Source organism: Salmo salar, chromosome ssa10 (genome assembly GCF_905237065.1).
Source record: "Salmo salar chromosome ssa10, Ssal_v3.1, whole genome shotgun sequence".
Lineage (NCBI taxonomy): Eukaryota > Metazoa > Chordata > Actinopteri > Salmoniformes > Salmonidae > Salmo > Salmo salar.
In genome coordinates this window covers 54,099,693-54,121,971 of record NC_059451.1, presented here as the reverse complement: position 1 = coordinate 54,121,971, position 22,279 = coordinate 54,099,693, and the positions used below count along the sequence as shown (strand labels likewise).

Here is a 22,279-nt window from a genome sequence, read left to right as displayed (position 1 = left end):
AATTGTAAAGTCCCTCAGTCGAGCAGTGAATTTCAAACACAGATTCAACCACAAAGACCAGGGAGGTTTTCTAATGCCTCGCAAAGAAGGGAACCTATTAGTAGTAAAAAAATGTAAAGCAGACATTGAATATCCCTTTGAGCATGGTGAAGTTATTAATTATACTTTGGATGGTGTATCAATACACCCAGTCACTACAAAGATACAGGCGACCTTCCTAACTCAGTTGCCGGAGAGGAAAGAAACCGCTCAAGGATTTCACCACGAGGCCAATGGTGACTTTAAAACAATTACAGAGGAAAGAAGGAAGCCTGTACCAAATAAAAAAATATTCCAAAACCTGCATCGTGTTTCCACTATTATTGCACACATTGTCCATGCAACGTATTATGTGACTTGTTAAGCACATTTTTACTCCTGAACTTATTTAGGCTTACCATAACTTTCTGAAGGCACTATATCTCCTGATTATAAAAAAAAACAAGTCATTACCACATTCAAAGTACCAACATAGTTCGAGTCCTACCAAGAAAGTCCCTATATATACACACGGAATAAAAATATAAAACGCAACATGCACCATTTTCAACTGTTACTGAGTTACAGTTCATATAAGGAAATCAGTAAATTGAAAAAAATCATTAGGCCCTAATCTATGGATTTCAAATGACTGGGCAAGGGAGCAGCCATGGTTGGGCCTGGTAGGGCATAGGCCCACCCAATCAGAATGAGTTTTTCCCCCACAAAAGGTCTTTATTACTGACAGATATCTATCAGGGTGGCTGGTCTCAGACAATCCTGTAGGTGAAGAAGCCTGATGTGGAGGACCTGGGCTGGCGTGGTTACACGTGGTCTGCGGTTGTGAGGCCAGTTGGACGTACTGCCAAATTATCTAAAACGACATTGGTAGAGAAATGAACATTCAATTCTCTGGTAACATCTTTGGTGGACATTCTTGCAGTCAGCATGCCAATTGCATGCTCCCTGAAAATTTGAGACATCCGTGGCATTGTGTTGTGTGACAAAACTGCACATTTTAGGAGTGGCCTTTTATTGTCCCCAGCATTTTAATGAGGGAAATAAGTATTTGACCCCCTCTCAATCAGAAAGATTTCTGGCTCCCAGGTGTCTTTTATACAGGTAACAAGATGAGATTAGGAGCACACTCTTAAAGGGAGTGCTCCTAACCGCAGCTTGTTACCTATATAATTACCTGTATACCTGTAATGATCATGCTGTTTAATCAGCTTCTTGATATGCCACACCTGTCAAGTGGATAGATTATCTTGGCAAAGGAGAAATGCTCGCTAACAGGGATAAACAAATTAGTGCCAAAAATTTGATAGAAATACACTTTTTAGAGAAATATGCTTTTTGCGCATATGGAACATTTCTGGAATATTTTATTTCAGCTCATGACACATTGGACCAACACTTTACATGTTGCGTTTCAATTTTTTCTGAGTATAGTTTGATTCTGGAAAATTGAATACAACTGAAAGGCTATTTATTCTGTTATTGTTTTATAACTGGTATTACACACCAGCTCCTCATCACGTTGGAATGCATCTTCTGTTAATTGTTTTAAAACTGGAAAAAAGAGTAATTCATATATCACATACGCCCATTGAAAAATAGATTTCTATCTCAAAAAGGCACTCATCTGGATAAATAAAGGATACATAGCACTAAATAAAATCAAAAACATGAAAAGTGCATTAAAGCCCTCCTGCTCTGCTGTTTGAGGAGCTCCACACGCTGGTTCCTGAGGTTCCTCCCAGGCCCACCTCGGTGCTCCCTTGCCCCCTTAGGGACTGAGACTGGCCCCCTACCGGCAGGGACAGGAGCTCCTCGATGGAAGACAATTCTAGGTCGCTCTCCTCATCCGATAACTAGGACAAAATGGAACATGTATGAATATTGAATCACTCGTATAGGTATCACACAAAGAAACAGGTCTATGCTATATAAGTATTGAGAGAGAAAATATACAATAAAAGTATATTGATACATAGAGAGACATTATAAAGGCTCATACATGCTTATAACAAATTATAAATAATTATATCTACAACCTTAAGTAAAGTGTTAGAGTATACAGTGCCTTCAGAAAGTATTCCTACCCCTTGACTTATTCTACATGTTGTTGTGTTACAGCCTAAATTCAAAATGGATTAAATTGATATATATATTTTCACCCATCTACACACAATACCCAATAATGACAAAGTGAAAACATGTTTTTAGAAATCTTAGCAAATGTATTGAAAATAAAATACAGAAATATCAAATTCACATAAGTATTCACACACACACACACACACACACGCACACACACACACACACACACACACACGAGTCAATACTTTGTAGAAGCACCTTTGGCAGCAATCTAGAGCTGTCAGGCTTTCTAGGTAAAAGGCGCTGCATGGCCAATCCGACGTTTGCATTTGCCGTGCAGCATTTACGGTGATACGGCCTCTGCAGAAGTCAGGGCATTCATACTTCTTGTACTTTGCGGAGCAGCGCAGAGCTGTTGAGCAGAGCTGTTGTGAAGGAAGTTCTCAAGGAAGTGAGTTTGTGTTTATACAGGATGTACCGCCCCCACCTACCATCAACCAATCATGTCATTGCGGAGCTATACAGAGCAATCCACATTGTTACAAAATTTGGGAGGTGCACGGCGATGCGGTACAGAGCTAAATTTGGCCTCTACATTCCTCCGGAGGCTCCGCAATTGGTTCAGTATTACTTTAGTGCCTTGTTGCAAACACGATGCAGGTTTTGGAATATTTTTATTCTGTACAGGCTTTCTTCTTTTCTCTGTAATTGTTTTAAAGTCACCATTGGCCTCGTGGTGAAATCCTTGAGCGGTTTCCTTCCTCTCCGGCAACTGAGTTAGGAAGGTCGCCTGTATCTTTGTAGTGACTGGGTGTATTGGTACACCATCCAAAGTGAAATTAATAACTTCACCATGCTCAAAGGGATATTCAATGTCTGTTTTCTTTTGTTTACCCATCTACCAATATGTGTCTTTTGCAAGGCATTAGAAAACCTCCCTGCTGTTTGAAATTCACTGCTTGACTGAGGGACTGTACAGATAATTGTATGTGTGGGGTACAGAGAAGAGGTAGTTATTCAAAAATCATGTTAAACACTGTTATTGCACACAGTGAGTCCATGCAACATATGTGACTTGTTAAGCAAATTTTTACTCCTGAACTACAGTATGTAGGCTTGCCATAACAAAGGGATTGAATAATCAAGACATTTCAGCTTTTCATTTTTAATTTGTAAACTTTTTTTAATTTTTTTTTTATAGTTCTACTTTGACATTATGGGGTTTTGTGTCTAGGCCAGTGACAAAAAATGTGTCCATTTAAAATTCAGACTGTAACACATCAAAATGTGGAAAAAGTCAGAGAGTGCGAATACTTTCTGAAGGTGCTGTATTTCTTACCTGTAGGGTTTTTAACGCTGTCCTGGGTTTGGGTAAGACCTTGGTTGCTGCTGGTGGCACCACCAATCTGGTTCCTCCTACTGGCTTGTTCATTGGAGAGCTCAATTGTCTCTCCAAGCTTCTGGTCAGGGTTTTAACTACAGACCCAGTCAACACAAAACAAGGGACCCAGCTGAAATAATCCTGATACTTCTTCACTACTCATTATTCAAAAACATAAAATACAACCCTGGGCAAGATGAAAACTTACTGTATAGCAATGCAATGACAACACAATTTGTAGAATTGTAAGGTTTACATAGTGAGATGATACGTTTTGGATTCATGATAGATTGGCCCTTATTGTGGGCTAAAATCGATCCAAATAAACAAACCAGTCTGACCTCCACGGTGGGTTGTTAGACTTGTAGGCCCTTCTGAGAGCTCTGTGTCTGTCCCAGACCAGTCCTCTCCCTGGGTAGAATCAGACATTGAGTACTTCTGCCTTGGGCTGGATCCAGACTGCACCACCCTCACAGAGGGGCCAGACCTACTGCCAGGGCTGGTGACAGAGGGGCCAGACCTACTGCCAGGGCTGGTGACAGAGGGAATGTCTTCTCCTGATGCCTCATCCTCAGAACTGAAGGGAGGGGTGCTGAAAGAGAAAGACATGTTTCTGACATTAACGCGCTTTTAAAAGAGGGGTGGGAAATGTATATATTCTTTTTTACATAAAACATTAAAACAGACACAATTATAGAAACGAAACCTATTCAAAACACATTCTTACAAAACAAATCCCAAGCTAGGGAGAGGTGCTGAAAGAGAAATACATATTTGTCATTAATACCACACACTTATAGAGGAGGGGTTACACTCCTCATGGAGGTTAAAGTAAGTACAATACGTGACAAGACAAAACAGTACAGGAGAGGACAGGAGAAGAGTGGGGTATGTTCAGAAGATACATGACAATGGGGTATGTTCAGTAGATACATGACAGTGGGGTATGTTCAGTACATTTTACATTTTTTACATTACATTACATTACATTAACGTCATTTAGCAGACGCTCTTATCCAGAGCGACTTACAAATTGGTGCATTCACCTTATGATATCCAGTGGAACAACCACTTTACAATAGTACATTACTTTATCCTATCCCAGGTATTCGTTAAATTTACATTTTAGTCATTTAGCAGACGCTCTTATCCAGAGCGACTTACAGTAGTGAATGCATACATTTCATTTCATGCATTTTTTTTATATATACTGCTCAAAAAAATAAAGGGAACACTTAAACAACACATCCTAGATCTGAATGAAATAAATAATCTTATTAAATACTTTTTTCTTTACATAGTTGAATGTGCTGACAACAAAATCACACAAAGATAATCAATGGAAATCCAATTTATCAACCCATGGAGGTCTGGATTTCGAGTCACACTCAAAATTAAAGTGGAAAACCACACTACAGGCTGATCCAACTTTGATGTAATGTCCTTAAAACAAGTCAAAATGAGGCTCAGTAGTGTGTGTGGCCTTCACGTGCCTGTATGACCTCCCTACAACACCTGGGCATGCTCCTGATGAGGTGGCGGATGGTCTCCTGAGGGATCTCCTCCCAGACCTGGACTAAAGCATCCGCCAACTCCTGGACAGTCTGTGGTGCAACGTGGCGTTGGTGGATGGAGCGAGACATGATATCTCAGATGTGCTCAATTGGATTCAGGTCTGGGGAACGGGCGGGCCAGTCCATAGCATCAATGCCTTCCTCTTGCAGGAACTGCTGACACACTCCAGCCACATGAGGTCTAGCATTGTCTTGCATTAGGATGAACCCAGGGCCAACTGCACCAGCATATGGTCTCACAAGGGGTCTGAGGATCTCATCTCGGTACCTAATGGCAGTCAGGCTACCTCTGGCGAGCACAGAGGGCTGTGCGGCCCCCCAAAGAAATGCCACCCCACACCATGACTGAGCCACCGCCAAACCGGTCATGCTGGAGGATGTTGCAGGCAGCAGAACGTTCTCCACGGCGTCTCCAGACTCTGTCACGTCTGTCACGTGCTCAGTGTAAACCTGCTTTCATCTTTGAAGAGCACAGGGCGCCAGTGGCGAATTTGCCAATCTTGGTGTTCTCTGGCAAATGCCAAACGTCCTGCACGGTGTTGGGCTGTAAGCACAACCCCCACCTGTGGACGTCGGGCCCTCATACCACCCTCATGGAGTCTGTTTCTGACCGTTTGAGCAGACACATGCACATTTGTGGCCTGCTGGAGATCATTTTGCAGGGCTCTGGCAGTGCTTCTCCTGCTCCTCCTTGCACAAAGGTGGAGGTAGCGGTCCTGCTGCTGGGTTGTTGCCCTCCTACGGCCTCCTCCACGTCTCCTGATGTACTGGCCTGTCTCCTGGTAGCGCCTCCATGCTCTGGACACTACGCTGACAGACACAGCAAACCTTCTTGCCACAGCTCGCATTGATGTGCCATCCTGGATGAGCTGCACTACCTGAGCCACTTGTGTGGGTTGTAGACTCCGTCTCATGCTACCACTAGAGTGAAAGCACCGCCAGCATTCAAAAGTGACCAAAACATCAGCCAGGAAGCATAGGAACTGAGAAGTGGTCTGTGGTCCCCACCTGCAGAACCACTCCTTTATTGGGGGTGTCTTGCTAATTGCCTATAATTTCCACCTGTTGTCTATTCCATTTGCACAACAGCATGTGAAATTTATTGTCAATCAATGTTGCTTCCTAAGTGGACAGTTTGATTTCACAGAAGTGTGATTGACTTGGAGTTACATTGTGTTGTTTAAGTGTTCCCTTTATTTTTTTGAGCAGTGTATACTTTTTTGTTGTACTGGCCCCCCGTGGGAATCGAACCCACAACCCTGGCGTTGCACACACTATGCTGGTGTTGCAAACACCATGCTCTACCAACTGAGCCACAGGGAAGACATGACAGTGGGGTATGTTCAGTAGATACATGACAGTGGGGTATGTTCAGTAGATACATAACAGTGGGGTATGTTCAGTATATATTGTAAACATGGCAATGGGGTATGTTCAGTAGATACTGTATACATGACAGTAGGGTACGTTCAGTATATACTCTACTGTTCAAAAGTTTGGGGTCTCTTCAAAATGTCCTTGTTTTTGAAAGAAAAGCAAACATTTTTGCCCATTAAAATAACATCAAATTGCTCAGAAATACAGTGTAGACATTGTTAATGTTGTAAATTACTATTGTAGCTGGAAACGGCTGATTTTCGCCGCACAAGTCCTCAACTGGCAGCTTCATTACATAGTCCCTGCAAAACACCAGTCTCAACGTCAACAGTGAAGAGGCGACTCCGGGATTCTGGCCTTCTAGGCAGAGTTCCTCTGTCCAGTGTCTGTGTTCTTTTGCCCATCCTTTATTTTTATTGGCCAGTCTGAGATATGGCTTTTTCTTTGCAACTCTGCCTAGAAGGCCAGAATCTCAGAGTCGCCTCTTCACTGTTGACGTTGAGACTGGTGTTTTGCGGGGACTATTTAATGAAGCTTCCAGTTGAGGACTTGTGAGGCATCTGTTTGTCAAACTAGACACTCTAATGTACTTGTCCTCTTGCCCAGTTGTGCACCTTGGCCTCCCACTCTTCTTTCTATTCTGGTTAGAGCCAGTTTGCGCTGTTCTGTGAAGGGAGTAGTACACAGCGTTGTACGAGATCTTCAGTTTCTTGGCAATTTCTCTCATGGAATAGCCATTTCTCAGAACAAGAATAGACTGATGAGTTTCAGAAGAAAGATCTTTGTTTCTGGCCATTTTGAGCCTGTAATCGAACCCACAAATGCTGACGCTCCAGATACTCAACTAGTCTAAAGAAGGACAGTTTTATTGCTTCTTTAAAATCAGTACAACAGTTTTCAGCTGCGCTAACATAATTGCAAAAGGGCTTTCTAATGATCAATTAGCCTTTTAAAATGATAAACTTGGATTAGCTAACACAACGTGCCATTGGAACACAGGAGTGATGGTTGCTGATAATGGGCCTCTATACGCCTATGTAGATATTCCATTAAAAAAAAAACGTCAGTTTCCAGCTACAATAGTAATTTACAACATTAACAATGTCTTCACTGTATTTATGATCAAATTGATGTTATTTTAATGGACACAAAATTAGCTTTTCTTTCAAAAACAAGGACATTTCTAAGTGACCCCAAACTTTTGAACGGTAGTGTACATGACATTGGGGTACGTTCAGTAGATACTGTGGGCATGGCAGTGGGGTACATTCAGTAGATACTGTGGGCATGGCAGTGGGGTACGTTCAGTAGATACTGTGGGCATGGCAGTGGGGTACGTTCAGTAGATACTGTGGGCATGGCAGTGGGGTACGTTCAGTATATACTGTGGGCATGGCAGTGGGGTACGTTCAGTAGATACTGTGGGCATGGCAGTGGGGTACGTTCAGTAGATACTGTGGGCATGGCAGTGGGGATGCCGTTCAGTATATACTGTGGGCATGGCAGTGGGGTACGTTCAGTAGATACTGTGGGCATGGCAGTGGGGTACGTTCAGTAGATACTGTGGGCATGGCAGTGGGGTACGTTCAGTAGATACTGTGGGCATGGCAGTGGGGTACGTTCAGTATATACTGTGGGCATGGCAGTGGGGTACGTTCAGTAGATACTGTGGGCATGGCAGTGGGGTACGTTCAGTATATACTGTGGGCATGGCAGTGGGGTACGTTCAGTAGATACTGTGGACATGGCAGTGGGGTATGCGTTCAGTAGATACTGTGGGCATGGCAGTGGGGTACGTTCAGTATATACTGTGGGCATGGCAGTGGGGTACGTTCAGTAGATACTGTAAACATGGCAGTGGGGTACGTTCAGTAGATACTGTGGGCATGGCAGTGGGGTACGTTCAGTAGATACTGTGGGCATGGCAGTGGGGTACGTTCAGTAGATACTGTGGGCATGGCAGTGGGGTACGTTCAGTATATACTGTGGGCATGGCAGTGGGGTACGTTCAGTAGATACTGTGGGCATGGCAGTGGGGTACGTTCAGTATATACTGTGGGCATGGCAGTGGGGTATGCGTTCAGTATATACTGTGGGCATGGCAGTGGGGCATGCGTTCAGTAGATACTGTGGGCATGGCAGTGGGGTACGTTCAGTATATACTGTGGGCATGGCAGTGGGGTACGTTCAGTATATACTGTGGGCATGGCAGTGGGGTACGTTCAGTATATACTGTGGGCATGGCAGTGGGGTACGTTCAGTATATACTGTGGGCATGGCAGTGGGGCAATGCGTTCAGTATATACTGTGGGCATGGCAGTGGGATGCGTTCAGTATATACTGTGGGCATGGCAGTGGGGTACGTTCAGTATATACTGTGGGCATGGCAGTGGGGATGCGTTCAGTATATACTGTGGGCATGGCAGTGGGGTACGTTCAGTATATACTGTGGGCATGGCAGTGGGGTACGTTCAGTATATACTGTGGGCATGGCAGTGGGGTACGTTCAGTATATACTGTGGGCATGGCAGTGGGGTACGTTCAGTATATACTGTGGGCATGGCAGTGGGGTACGTTCAGTATATACTGTGGGCATGGCAGTGGGGACGTTCAGTATATACTGTGGGCATGGCAGTGGGGCATGCGTTCAGTATATACTGTGGGCATGGCAGTGGGGTACGTTCAGTATATACTGTGGGCATGGCAGTGGGGTACGTTCAGTATATACTGTGGGCATGGCAGTGGGAATGCGTTCAGTATATACTGTGGGCATGGCAGTGGGGTACGTTCAGTATATACTGTGGGCATGGCAGTGGGAATGCGTTCAGTATATACTGTGGGCATGGCAGTGGGGTACGTTCAGTATATACTGTGGGCATGGCAGTGGGGTACGTTCAGTATATACTGTGGGCATGGCAGTGGGGTAATGCGTTCAGTATATACTGTGGGCATGGCAGTGGGGTACGTTCAGTATATACTGTGGGCATGGCAGTGGGGTACGTTCAGTATATACTGTGGGCATGGCAGTGGGGTACGTTCAGTATATACTGTGGGCATGGCAGTGGGATGCGTTCAGTATATACTGTGGGCATGGCAGTGGGGTACGTTCAGTATATACTGTGGGCATGGCAGTGGGGAATGCGTTCAGTATATACTGTGGGCATGGCAGTGGGGTACGTTCAGTATATACTGTGGGCATGGCAGTGGGGTACGTTCAGTATATACTGTGGGCATGGCAGTGGGGTACGTTCAGTATATACTGTGGGCATGGCAGTGGGGTACGTTCAGTATATACTGTGGGCATGGCAGTGGGGTACGTTCAGTATATACTGTGGGCATGGCAGTGGGAATGCGTTCAGTATATACTGTGGGCATGGCAGTGGGGTACGTTCAGTATATACTGTGGGCATGGCAGTGGGAATGCGTTCAGTATATACTGTGGGCATGGCAGTGGGGTACGTTCAGTATATACTGTGGGCATGGCAGTGGGGTACGTTCAGTATATACTGTGGGCATGGCAGTGGGGCACGTTCAGTATATACTGTGGGCATGGCAGTGGGGTACGTTCAGTATATACTGTGGGCATGGCAGTGGGGTACGTTCAGTATATACTGTGGGCATGGCAGTGGGGAATGCGTTCAGTATATACTGTGGGCATGGCAGTGGGGTACGTTCAGTATATACTGTGGGCATGGCAGTGGGGTACGTTCAGTATATACTGTGGGCATGGCAGTGGGGTACGTTCAGTATATACTGTGGGCATGGCAGTGGGAATGCGTTCAGTATATACTGTGGGCATGGCAGTGGGGTACGTTCAGTATATACTGTGGGCATGGCAGTGGGGTACGTTCAGTATATACTGTGGGCATGGCAGTGGGGCAATGCGTTCAGTATATACTGTGGGCATGGCAGTGGGGTACGTTCAGTATATACTGTGGGCATGGCAGTGGGGTACGTTCAGTATATACTGTGGGCATGGCAGTGGGGTACGTTCAGTATATACTGTGGGCATGGCAGTGGGGTACGTTCAGTATATACTGTGGGCATGGCAGTGGGGATGCGTTCAGTATATACTGTGGGCATGGCAGTGGGGTGCGTTCAGTATATACTGTGGGCATGGCAGTGGGGTACGTTCAGTATATACTGTGGGCATGGCAGTGGGGATGCGTTCAGTATATACTGTGGGCATGGCAGTGGGGATGCGTTCAGTATATACTGTGGGCATGGCAGTGGGGTACGTTCAGTAGATACTGTGGGCATGGCAGTGGGATGCGTTCAGTATATACTGTGGGCATGGCAGTGGGGTACGTTCAGTATATACTGTGGGCATGGCAGTGGGGATGCGTTCAGTATATACTGTGGGCATGGCAGTGGGGTACGTTCAGTATATACTGTGGGCATGGCAGTGGGGTGCGTTCAGTATATACTGTGGGCATGGCAGTGGGGTACGTTCAGTATATACTGTGGGCATGGCAGTGGGAATGCGTTCAGTATATACTGTGGGCATGGCAGTGGGGTACGTTCAGTATATACTGTGGGCATGGCAGTGGGGTACGTTCAGTATATACTGTGGGCATGGCAGTGGGGTACGTTCAGTATATACTGTGGGCATGGCAGTGGGGATGCGTTCAGTATATACTGTGGGCATGGCAGTGGGGTACGTTCAGTATATACTGTGGGCATGGCAGTGGGGTACGTTCAGTATATACTGTGGGCATGGCAGTGGGGTACGTTCAGTATATACTGTGGGCATGGCAGTGGGAATGCACGTTCAGTATATACTGTGGGCATGGCAGTGGGGTACGTTCAGTATATACTGTGGGCATGGCAGTGGGGTACGTTCAGTATATACTGTGGGCATGGCAGTGGGGTACGTTCAGTATATACTGTGGGCATGGCAGTGGGGTACGTTCAGTATATACTGTGGGCATGGCAGTGGGGTACGTTCAGTATATACTGTGGGCATGGCAGTGGGGTACGTTCAGTATATACTGTGGGCATGGCAGTGGGGTACGTTCAGTATATACTGTGGGCATGGCAGTGGGGTACGTTCAGTATATACTGTGGGCATGGCAGTGGGAATGCGTTCAGTATATACTGTGGGCATGGCAGTGGGGTACGTTCAGTATATACTGTGGGCATGGCAGTGGGGTACGTTCAGTATATACTGTGGGCATGGCAGTGGGGTACGTTCAGTATATACTGTGGGCATGGCAGTGGGGTACGTTCAGTATATACTGTGGGCATGGCAGTGGGGTACGTTCAGTATATACTGTGGGCATGGCAGTGGGGTACGTTCAGTATATACTGTGGGCATGGCAGTGGGGTACGTTCAGTATATACTGTGGGCATGGCAGTGGGGTACGTTCAGTATATACTGTGGGCATGGCAGTGGGGTACGTTCAGTATATACTGTGGGCATGGCAGTGGGAATGCGTTCAGTATATACTGTGGGCATGGCAGTGGGGCATGCGTTCAGTATATACTGTGGGCATGGCAGTGGGGTACGTTCAGTATATACTGTGGGCATGGCAGTGGGGTGCGTTCAGTATATACTGTGGGCATGGCAGTGGGGCATGCGTTCAGTATATACTGTGGGCATGGCAGTGGGGTACGTTCAGTATATACTGTGGGCATGGCAGTGGGGTACGTTCAGTATATACTGTGGGCATGGCAGTGGGATGCGTTCAGTATATACTGTGGGCATGGCAGTGGGGTACGTTCAGTATATACTGTGGGCATGGCAGTGGGGTACGTTCAGTATATACTGTGGGCATGGCAGTGGGATGCGTTCAGTATATACTGTGGGCATGGCAGTGGGGTACGTTCAGTATATACTGTGGGCATGGCAGTGGGGTACGTTCAGTATATACTGTGGGCATGGCAGTGGGGTACGTTCAGTATATACTGTGGGCATGGCAGTGGGGTACGTTCAGTATATACTGTGGGCATGGCAGTGGGGTACGTTCAGTATATACTGTGGGCATGGCAGTGGGGTACGTTCAGTATATACTGTGGGCATGGCAGTGGGGTACGTTCAGTATATACTGTGGGCATGGCAGTGGGGTACGTTCAGTAGATACTGTGGGCATGGCAGTGGGATGCGTTCAGTATATACTGTGGGCATGGCAGTGGGGTACGTTCAGTATATACTGTGGGCATGGCAGTGGGGTACGTTCAGTATATACTGTGGGCATGGCAGTGGGGTACGTTCAGTATATACTGTGGGCATGGCAGTGGGGTACGTTCAGTATATACTGTGGGCATGGCAGTGGGGTACGTTCAGTATATACTGTGGGCATGGCAGTGGGGTACGTTCAGTATATACTGTGGGCATGGCAGTGGGGTACGTTCAGTATATACTGTGGGCATGGCAGTGGGGTACGTTCAGTATATACTGTGGGCATGGCAGTGGGGATGCGTTCAGTAGATACTGTGGGCATGGCAGTGGGGTACGTTCAGTATATACTGTGGGCATGGCAGTGGGGTACGTTCAGTATATACTGTGGGCATGGCAGTGGGGTACGTTCAGTATATACTGTGGGCATGGCAGTGGGGTACGTTCAGTATATACTGTGGGCATGGCAGTGGGGTACGTTCAGTATATACTGTGGGCATGGCAGTGGGGTACGTTCAGTATATACTGTGGGCATGGCAGTGGGGTACGTTCAGTATATACTGTGGGCATGGCAGTGGGGTACGTTCAGTATATACTGTGGGCATGGCAGTGGGGTACGTTCAGTAGATACTGTGGGCATGGCAGTGGGGTACGTTCAGTATATACTGTGGGCATGGCAGTGGGGTACGTTCAGTATATACTGTGGGCATGGCAGTGGGGTACGTTCAGTATATACTGTGGGCATACCTGTTCTTTTTTCTACGAGTGCTTGGTGTCTGTTGAGATTGTGGCGCCTTCTCTCTCCTCTGAGAGGCCTTCACCTTCACTGGTGTCTGTCTGCTTTCTGGACTCTTCTCCCGGCTAGGACTCCTCTTCTCTAAAGACAAACATGTTAGTGTGCTAAGCAGATCTGGGGGATTTCAGTTTACTTCCTGAATTGAGTAAATTGAAATATAATTGAGCCCAACGCTTGTACTAAGAGCAGGAGAGTGTGTGTGAAAACGTAGGTACTGAGAAGCACATCTCCGTGGAGATGAGGCTGTGTTACATGGCTCTTGGACCTGAGGGTTAGGTACAATACGGAGGTGGGTGTTGGTCCTTACTGTGGGACTGAGGGGTGGTACTGGGTATGGTAACCTGTCTGGGTAAAGTAGGTACGGTGGTCCCCTGGCTCCTCTGCAGGGCGTGCACCCTGCGCGTCAGCTCTCTGGCCAGGCTCTCTCTGAGCTCCAGAAGGTCTGCTTTCTGTCTGGACATCTGATGTCGCTGACCAGATAACAACGCTCTCAGGCTCTTAAAGGACTTTTTGGATATACCCTTGGTTCCCTGGAATGTAACATAAGGTATTTTAGATACTTCACTTCTCCCATTAGGTATTTGTTATTATAAAATGACAGATTTGGACTTCAGTGAGAGAGTACTGTACTGTCTTGAATATATGGATCTCCTTGCATGTAGGGTGTTCACCCATAAAATGATTATTTCATTTAATGTTAATGAGAGAATTAAATCAGAAAAACATTAGTTCAACCCGTATGTCTCTTCCATATATGGTTCAAAATGTTAGACAATCTACCTCTTGAGAATTTAGCATGATTAGAGCGAATAAAACGTCCTGATGGGCCACGGTCAACAGTGGTCGCTGCTCAACAGAACGCTGTCACTGCTCTGTGGGCAGAATGGCGTTAACTTTAAACGTCAACTCACAAGCTAGCTAGTAGCTGCAGGTTGGTGTGTGATAACATGGGCTTTTTACTAAACCAAATCGGCGGAACACAAAACAAAATTGAGCCTATATAATATATATATATATATATATATATATATATATATATATATATATATATAAAAAATATAATATAACATAATATATATATATATATATATATACTGCTCAAAAAAATAAAGGGAACACTTAAACAACACATCCTAGATCTGAATGAAAGAAATAATCTTATTAAATAGTTTTTTCTTTACATAGTTGAATGTGCTGACAACAAAATCACACAAAAATAATCAATGGAAATCCAATTTATCAACCCATGGAGGTCAGGATTTGGAGTCACACTCAAAATTAAAGTGGAAAACCACAGTACAGGATGATCCAACTTTGATGTAATGTCCTTAAAACAAGTCAAAATGAGGCTCAGTAGTGTGTGTGGCCTCCACGTGCCTGTATGACCTCCCTACAACGCCTGGGCATGCTCCTGATGAGGTGGCGGATGGTCTCCAGAGGGATCTCCTCCCAGACCTGGACTAAAGCATCCGCCAACTCCTGGACAGTTTGTGGTGCAATGTGGCGTTGGTGGATGGAGTGAGACATGATGTCCCAGATGTGCTCAATTGGATTCAGGTCTGGGGAACGGGCGGGCCAGTCCATAGCATCAATGCCTTCTTCTTGCAGGAACTGCTGACACACTCCAGCCACATGAGGTCTAGCATTGTCTTGCATTAGGATGAACCCAGGGCCAACTGCACCAGCATATGGTCTCACAAGGGGTCTGAGGATCTCATCTCGGTACCTAATGGCAGTCAGGCTACCTCTGGCGAGCACATGGAGGGCTGTGCGGCCCCACAAAGAAATGCCACCCCACACCATGACTGACCCACCGCCAAACCGGTCATGCTGGAGGATGTTGCAGGCAGCAGAACGTTCTCCACGGCTTCTCCAGACTCTGTCACGTCTGTCACATGTGCTCAGTGTGAACCTGCTTTCATCTGTGAAGAGCACAGGGCGCCAGTGGCGAATTTGCCAATCTTGGTGTTCTCTGGCAAATGCCAAACGTCCTGCACGGTGTTGGGCTGTAAGCACAACCCCCACCTGTGGACGTCGGGCCCTCATACCACCCTCATGGAGTCTGTTTCTGACCGTTTGAGCAGACACATGCACATTTGTGGCCTGCTGGAGGTCATTTTGCAGGGCTCTGGCAGTGCTCCTCCTGCTCCTCCTTGCACAAAGGCAGAAGTAGCGGTCCTGCTGCTGGGTTGTTGCCCTCCTACGGCCTCCTCCACGTCTCCTGATGTACTGGCCTGTCTCCTGGTAGCGCCTCCATGCTCTGGACACTACGCTGACAGACACAGCAAACCTTCTTGCCACAGCTCGCATTGATGTGTCATCCTGGATGAGCTGCACTACCTGAGCCACTTGTGTGGGTTGTAGACTTCGTCTCATGCTACCACTAGAGTGAAAGCACCGCCAGCATTCAAAAGTGACCAAAACATCAGCCAGTAAGCATAGGAACTGAGAAGTGGTCTGTGGTCCCCACCTGCAGAACCACTCCTTTATTGGGGGTGTCTTGCTAATTGCCTATAATTTCCACCTGTTGTCTATTCCATTTGCACAACAGCATGTGAAATTTATTGTCAATCAGTGTTGCTTCCTAAGTGGACAGTTTGATTTCACAGAAGTGTGATTGACTTGGAGTTACATTGTGTTGTTTAAGTGTTCCCTTTATTTTTTGGAGCAGTGTATGTAATTCATGATGACAATCGGCTAAATAAAATGCCATTTAGACATTTATATTTCACTACATTCTAGAGCACTGAGAGAACACCCTATATACAGAGCATTCTGAAAGTATTCAGACCCCTTGACTTTATTCCACATTTTGTTTACAATACGAAAATCAACAATCTACACACAATATCCCATAATGACGAAGTGAAAACAGGTTTTTAGATATTTTTTTTTTGTCAAAATAAAAAACAGAAATACCTTATTTACATAAGTATTCAGACCCTTTGTGATGAAACTCGAAATTGATCTCAGGTGCATCCTGTTTACATTGATCATCCTTGAGATGTTTCTACTTGGAGTCCACCTGTGGTAAATTCAATTGATTGGACATGATTTGGAAAGGCACACACCTGTCAATATAAGGTCCCACAGTTGACAGTGCATGTCAGAGCAAAAACCAAACCATGAGGTCGAAGGAATTGTCCGTAGAGCTCCGAGACAGGATTGTGTCGAGGCACAGATCTGGGGAAGGGTACCAAAAAATATCTGCAGCATTGAAGGTCCCCAAGAACACAGTGGCCTCCATCATTCTTAAATGGAAGAAGTTTGGAACCACCAACACTCTTCCTAGAGCTGGCCGCCAGGCCAAACTGAGCAATCTGGGGAGAAGGGCCTTGGTCAGGGAGGTGACCAAGAACCTGATGGTCACTCTGACAGAGCTCCAAAGTTCCTCTGTGGAGATGGGAGAACCTTCCAGAACGACAACCATCTCTGCAGCACTCCAATCAGGCCTTTATGGTAGAGTGGCCAGATGGAAGCCACTCCTCAGTAAAAGGCACATGACAGCCCGCTTGGAGTTTGTCAAAAGGCACCCAAAGGACTCAGACCATGAGAAACAATATTCTCTGGTCTGATGAAACCAATATTTAACTCTTTGGCCTGAATGCCAAGCATCACGTCTGGAGGAAACCTGGCACAATTTATGGTGAAGCATGGTGGTGGCAGCATCATGCTGTGGGGATGTTTTTCAACGGCAGGGACTGGGAGACTAGTCAGGATCGAGGGAAAGATGAACAGAGTAAAGTACAGAGAGATCCTTGATGAAAATCTGCTCCAGAAAGCTCAAGACCTCAGACTGGGGTGAAGGTTCACCTTCCAACAGGACAACAACCCTAAGCACACAGCCAAGATAAACTCAGGAGTGGCTTCGGGACAAGTCCCTGAATGTCCTTGAGTGGCCCAGACAAAACCTGGACTTGAACCCAATCGAACATCTCTGGATTGACCACAAGTTCTCAATGGGATTAAGGTCTGAGGAGTTTCCTGGCCATGGACCCAAAATATCAATGTTTTGTTCCCCGAGCCACTTAGTTATCACTTTTGCCTTATGGCAAGATACTCCATCATGCTGGAAAAGGCATTGTTCGTCACCAAACTGTTCCTGGATGGTTGGGAGAAGTTGCTCTCGGAGGATGTGTTGGTACCATTCTTTATTCATGGCTGTGTTCTTAGGCAAAAACTGTGAGTGAGCCCACTCCCTTGGCTGAGAAGCAACCCCACACATGAATGGTCTCAGGATGCTTTACTGTTGGCATGACACAGGACTGATGGTAGCGCTCACCTTGTCTTCTCCGGACAAGCTCTTTTCCGGATGCCCCAAACAATCGGAAAGGGGATTCATCAGAGAAAATGACTTTACCCCAGTCCTCAGCAGTCCAATCCCTGTACCTTTTGCAGAATATCAGTCTGTTCCTGATGTTTTTCCTGGAGAGAAGTGGCTTCTTTGCTGCCCTTCTTGACACCAGGCCATCCTCCAAAAGTCTTCACCTCACTGTGCGTGCAGATGCACTCATACCTGCTTGCTGCCATTCCTGAGCAAGCTCTGTACTGGTGGTGCCCCGATCCCACAGCTGAATCAACTTTAGGAGACGGTCCTGGCGCTTGCTGGACTTTCTTGGGCGCCCTGAAGCCTTCTTCACAACAACTGAACCGCTCTCCTTGAAGTTCTTGATGATCCGATAAATGGTTGATTTAGGTGCAATCTTACTGGCAGCAATATCCTTGCCTGCGAAGCCCTTTTTGTGCAAAGCAATGATGACGGCACGTGTTTCCTTGCAGGTAACCATGATTGACAGAGGAAGAACAATGATTCCAAGCACCACCACCCTCCTTTTGAAGCTTCCAGTCTGTTATTCGAACTCAATCAGCATGACAGAGTGAACTCCAGCCTTGTCCTCGAAAACACTCACACCTGTGTTAACGAGAGAATCACTGACATGATGTCAGCTGGTCCTTTTGTGGCAGGGCTGAAATGCAGTGGAAATGTTTTTGGGGGGATTCAGTTCATTTGCACGGCAAAGAGAGACTTTGCAATTAATTGCAATTCATCTGATCACTCTTCATAACATTCTGGAGTATATGCAAATTGCCATCATACAAACTGATGCAGCAGACTTTAAAAATTAATATTTGTGTCATTCTCAAAACTTTTGGCCACGACTGTAGATTGATGAGGGGGGGGAAAAAATATTTAATCAATTTTAGAATAAGGCTGTAAGGTAACAAAATGTGGAAAAAGTCAAAGGGTCTGAATAATTTCCCAATGCGCTGTATTTACTTTAACTTTGTGACAAATGCTGATTTAATTGACTGAGTGATGGATTCAATACATGTACCTTTCTGAGGCCCATCTTCTCTAGCCTCTCCTCCAGGGTTTCTTCTAGTATGGGTCTGAACTCCTTCACCAAGGCGGGGTTCCCCCGGAGGGACTCCAACAGTCTCCTCCTGGTCTCACCAGAGTCCTCCAGATCTAGGAGATATCGAAGGATGTTGACTGTATTGTTCTATAAAAAGAATACTAACAAAAGATACATGATTCATACATACTTTCTTCCTCTTCTTCCTCTTCTTCCTCCTCCTCCTCCTCTTCTTCCTCCTCCGTGGAGTGTTGGACTGCTTGTTTGATGGGAGTATCTGACAGAAAACCATCACATTAACATAGAACATAGTATATATATCTTTTATTTTATTTTATTGAATATCCAAAACATACAATATACTTGCAGTGAAGCCGCTCAACAACTACACCACACCAGTCATCCAACAGACTCCCATTCAGAGCGACACACAGAAGCATCCAGGGTCAATGCCCTGCTCAAGGGCACGTCGACAGATTTCCAACAAGGCCAAAAAACGGGGACCCGAACCCTCCAAGACCCCCCCCCCCCAGTTCCCCAAGAGTTGCCTCTCTAGAACATAGTATCTTGAATACAATAAAAGTCTAGAATAAATAGGCCTGTGTTTTGTATTACCTGCCACTGGTCTTCTAGACATCTTGTTGATCTGTAATACAGATGGTAATACAACCCTGATAAAAACGCTCTCGAACAAAACAACAACTTAACATACTGCTGTAATTATAGACGGACAGCATCAACAACAGCAGCATAGCGTTAGTAGCTGATGATCATACCTTATCCTCCTGAGACCTGATGAGCCGGTCTTTCTGTTGAACCCTGGCAGACAGGGAGGTGACCTGTTGTTCTAGTCTTTGTCGGTCTGACCTGTGTTCTACAGACAGGGCCAGCTGCAGCCTATCATTCTCACTCTGCAGCTGAGGAGGACAACACGTTAGGAGGAGAATACTTTAGTGTCTGCTATTCAACCCAACCCCCGACACACACAAATCTAAAGAAGGGGGCACCAAAGCACAGACGTGGATCTTACCTCATCTCTTTCCAACATGTGCCTGTTCTGGACCTCCTTAAACCGTCTGTTCCACTCACGCTTCTGAAGGAGACGGACAGAGATTGAAAAAAGGCCAGTGCTAACACCAACATGGATTTTAGTTTAAGCTTTGTGTTGATTCTCCTGATTTCATAGCAACATGTCTTAATAGACCACATACTGACATCTCAGCTGGTGATGATAGATAGATAGATAGATAGATAGATAGATAGATAGATAGATAGATAGATAGATAGATAGATAGATAGATAGATAGATAGATAGATAGATAGATAGATAGATAGATAGATAGATAGATAGATAGATAGATAGATAGATAGATAGATAGATAGATAGATAGATAGATAGATAGATAGATAGATAGATAGATAGATAGATAGATAGATAGATAGATAGATAGATAGATAGATAGATTAGATTAGATTAGATTAGATTAGATTAGATTAGATACTGGCCAGAAGAGTACCGGGAAAAACATAGCCCAGCCCAGCCCATAGTGTGTTCTTCTGTCTTACCTGCTCAGACATCTTCTTCTTCATCATCCTCTTCTCTGCCTCCTCTCTCTGTTGCAGCTCATCCTCCTCTTGATAGGAGCCCAGGTTAGAAACAGTCACTTCTTCTCTGGTCTGGAGCTCCTGCAGTTTCTGTCAAGTCAAGTTTCCCATCTTGTTAAGTCATGAGACAACACAGTAAGTAAAGAAAAACTGAATTTATTTTCATGTTGGCATTAAGTATTTGTTTTAGAAAAATACATCAAGGTATTAAAAACAAACAAAAAATGGCATCTGCATTTGGGGGAAACAGCGGCACCGTTCGCTTCAGCAGCTCTGTTATTGTTTTGATGATGAAACGGATGAGAGGAGCGTCCAGCAGCGTTGTGAAAAAAAACCCTGTATTAAATAGCAGTACTCATTGTGATGTTCTACTGTGCGTGCGATGATGTCAGAGCGGAAATAAACAACGTTGGTTGTGTGCAGTAACTCACTTGTTGTTGTAATATCCCAAACGGATGTGACTGTTTCACCATTAAGGATTATAGCTTCAAAAGGCCTCAGAAAATGACTGATACTGGATTGTGTTGTAGGCTAGCAGCAGGGTGTGCTTGAGCTTTTGTAACCTGTTCGTTCTTTACACTTTGGCGCCATCTAGTGGCTGCAAAACACTACACTATCTACTGGCTCAACATCACTTTTACCACCATCGCCACTAAGCCCCTGGTTCATGCATGTCCTTTAAAATGGGAATAGGACTCACAGCCTCGATGGAGGAGCTCCTGCTGGCCATATCTCTGAACTCCTGCAGAAACAGCTGCTTCAGGTCCCTCATTTCCTCTTTAAACTTCTTCCTCTCCTCCTCCTTCCAGCTCTCCACCTTCTCTCGCTCCGAGGTGTCTTTCCTTCGCTGATCTTCCAGCTCCTGGTGGTTAAACCCATTGAAGCACTCATGAGAGACACAGCAGTACAGATATAGATCTGGGATGGGCAACTTTGATGGGGGTGGGGGAACACGACAACAACACATCTGAACTCATCATGAGTGGCCACAATGGCTCGTGGGTCTGCACGTACCCACATCTATACCCACATATGCAGTCAGTGCCGGCCCTAGCCTTTTGGGTGTCTTAACTTACATTTATTTGAGGAACCCCCCCACCTCATGAGAAAAATATTTTAGCTGGCCCCCCTCTTGACAGCAGAGGGGGAAAAATGTTTTACAGTTAATTTCCTGCCATTCTACACATTTTGCTATGGAGCAGAGAGACATGTTCACAGTTTTTAAAATGATGTCTATGTGAGAGTGACTAACAAAATCAAATAGGGGCAACCGGTCGATAATTCAACCATGATTACTACAAGTTTAGATAGGTAAGTTAGTCTAGTCTAAAACATTTTAGCTGACATGGACTAATTGAGTGACTGTCAATGGTAATCAGTGGCTGTATTGGAGGGGGAGCACTGTCCTGAATCTGCCTGTATTGGAGGGGGAGCACTGTCCTGAATCTGCCTGTATTGGAGGGGGAGTACTGTCCTGAATCTGCCTGTATTGGAGGGGGAGCACTGTCCTGAATCCGCCTGTATTGGAGGGGGAGTACTGTCCTGAATCTGCCTGTATTGGAGAGAGCACTGTCCTGAATCTGCCTGTATTGGAGAGAGTACTGTCCTGAATCTGCCTGTATTAGAGGGGGAGTACTGTCCTGAATCTGCCTGTATTGGAGGGGGAGTACTGTCCTGAATCTGCCTGTATTGGAGGGGGAGTACTGTTCTGAATCTGCCTGTATTGGAGGGGGAGTACTGTCCTGAATCTGCCTGTATTGGCGCGGGAGTACTGTCCTGAACCTGCCTGTACTAAAGAGAGTACTGTCCTGATTCTACCTGTACTAAAGAGAGTACTGTCCTGAATCTGCCTGTATTGGAGAGAGTACTGTCCTGAATCTACCTGTATTGGAGAGAGTACTGTCCTGAATCTTCCTGTACTGGAGCGGGAGTACTGTCCTGATTCTACCT

At 45.7% G+C, this 22,279-nt stretch overlaps 1 protein-coding gene across 4 annotated transcripts in view; it reads right to left on the bottom strand.

Annotated features, from left to right (window-relative positions):
• Window positions 1-440: 440 nt before the first annotated feature.
• The window catches only part of dzip1l (DAZ interacting zinc finger protein 1-like), a 31,071-nt gene continuing 9,232 nt past the window's right edge, over window positions 441-22,279 (bottom strand). The window contains exons 4-16 of one of the 4 annotated variants that reach the window (XM_045687952.1): window positions 21,030-21,191; window positions 20,291-20,419; window positions 19,755-19,817; window positions 19,501-19,641; window positions 19,340-19,370; window positions 18,915-19,001; window positions 18,704-18,837; window positions 13,675-13,897; window positions 13,319-13,448; window positions 3,844-4,094; window positions 3,461-3,597; window positions 1,833-1,892; window positions 441-892 (exon numbers count right to left, since the gene is read on the bottom strand). In XM_045687952.1, the coding sequence (XP_045543908.1) occupies window positions 608-892; window positions 1,833-1,892; window positions 3,461-3,597; window positions 3,844-4,094; window positions 13,319-13,448; window positions 13,675-13,897; window positions 18,704-18,837; window positions 18,915-19,001; window positions 19,340-19,370; window positions 19,501-19,641; window positions 19,755-19,817; window positions 20,291-20,419; window positions 21,030-21,191 (1,833 nt within the window). In that variant the 3' untranslated portion in view covers window positions 441-607. Of the gene's footprint in view, window positions 893-1,543; window positions 1,893-3,460; window positions 3,598-3,843; window positions 4,095-13,318; window positions 13,449-13,674; window positions 13,898-18,703; window positions 18,838-18,914; window positions 19,002-19,339; window positions 19,371-19,500; window positions 19,642-19,754; window positions 19,818-20,290; window positions 20,420-21,029; window positions 21,192-22,279 lie in introns of all 4 variants that reach the window. The other 3 variants (XM_045687949.1, XM_045687951.1, XM_045687950.1) reach the window with 3 other exon arrangements.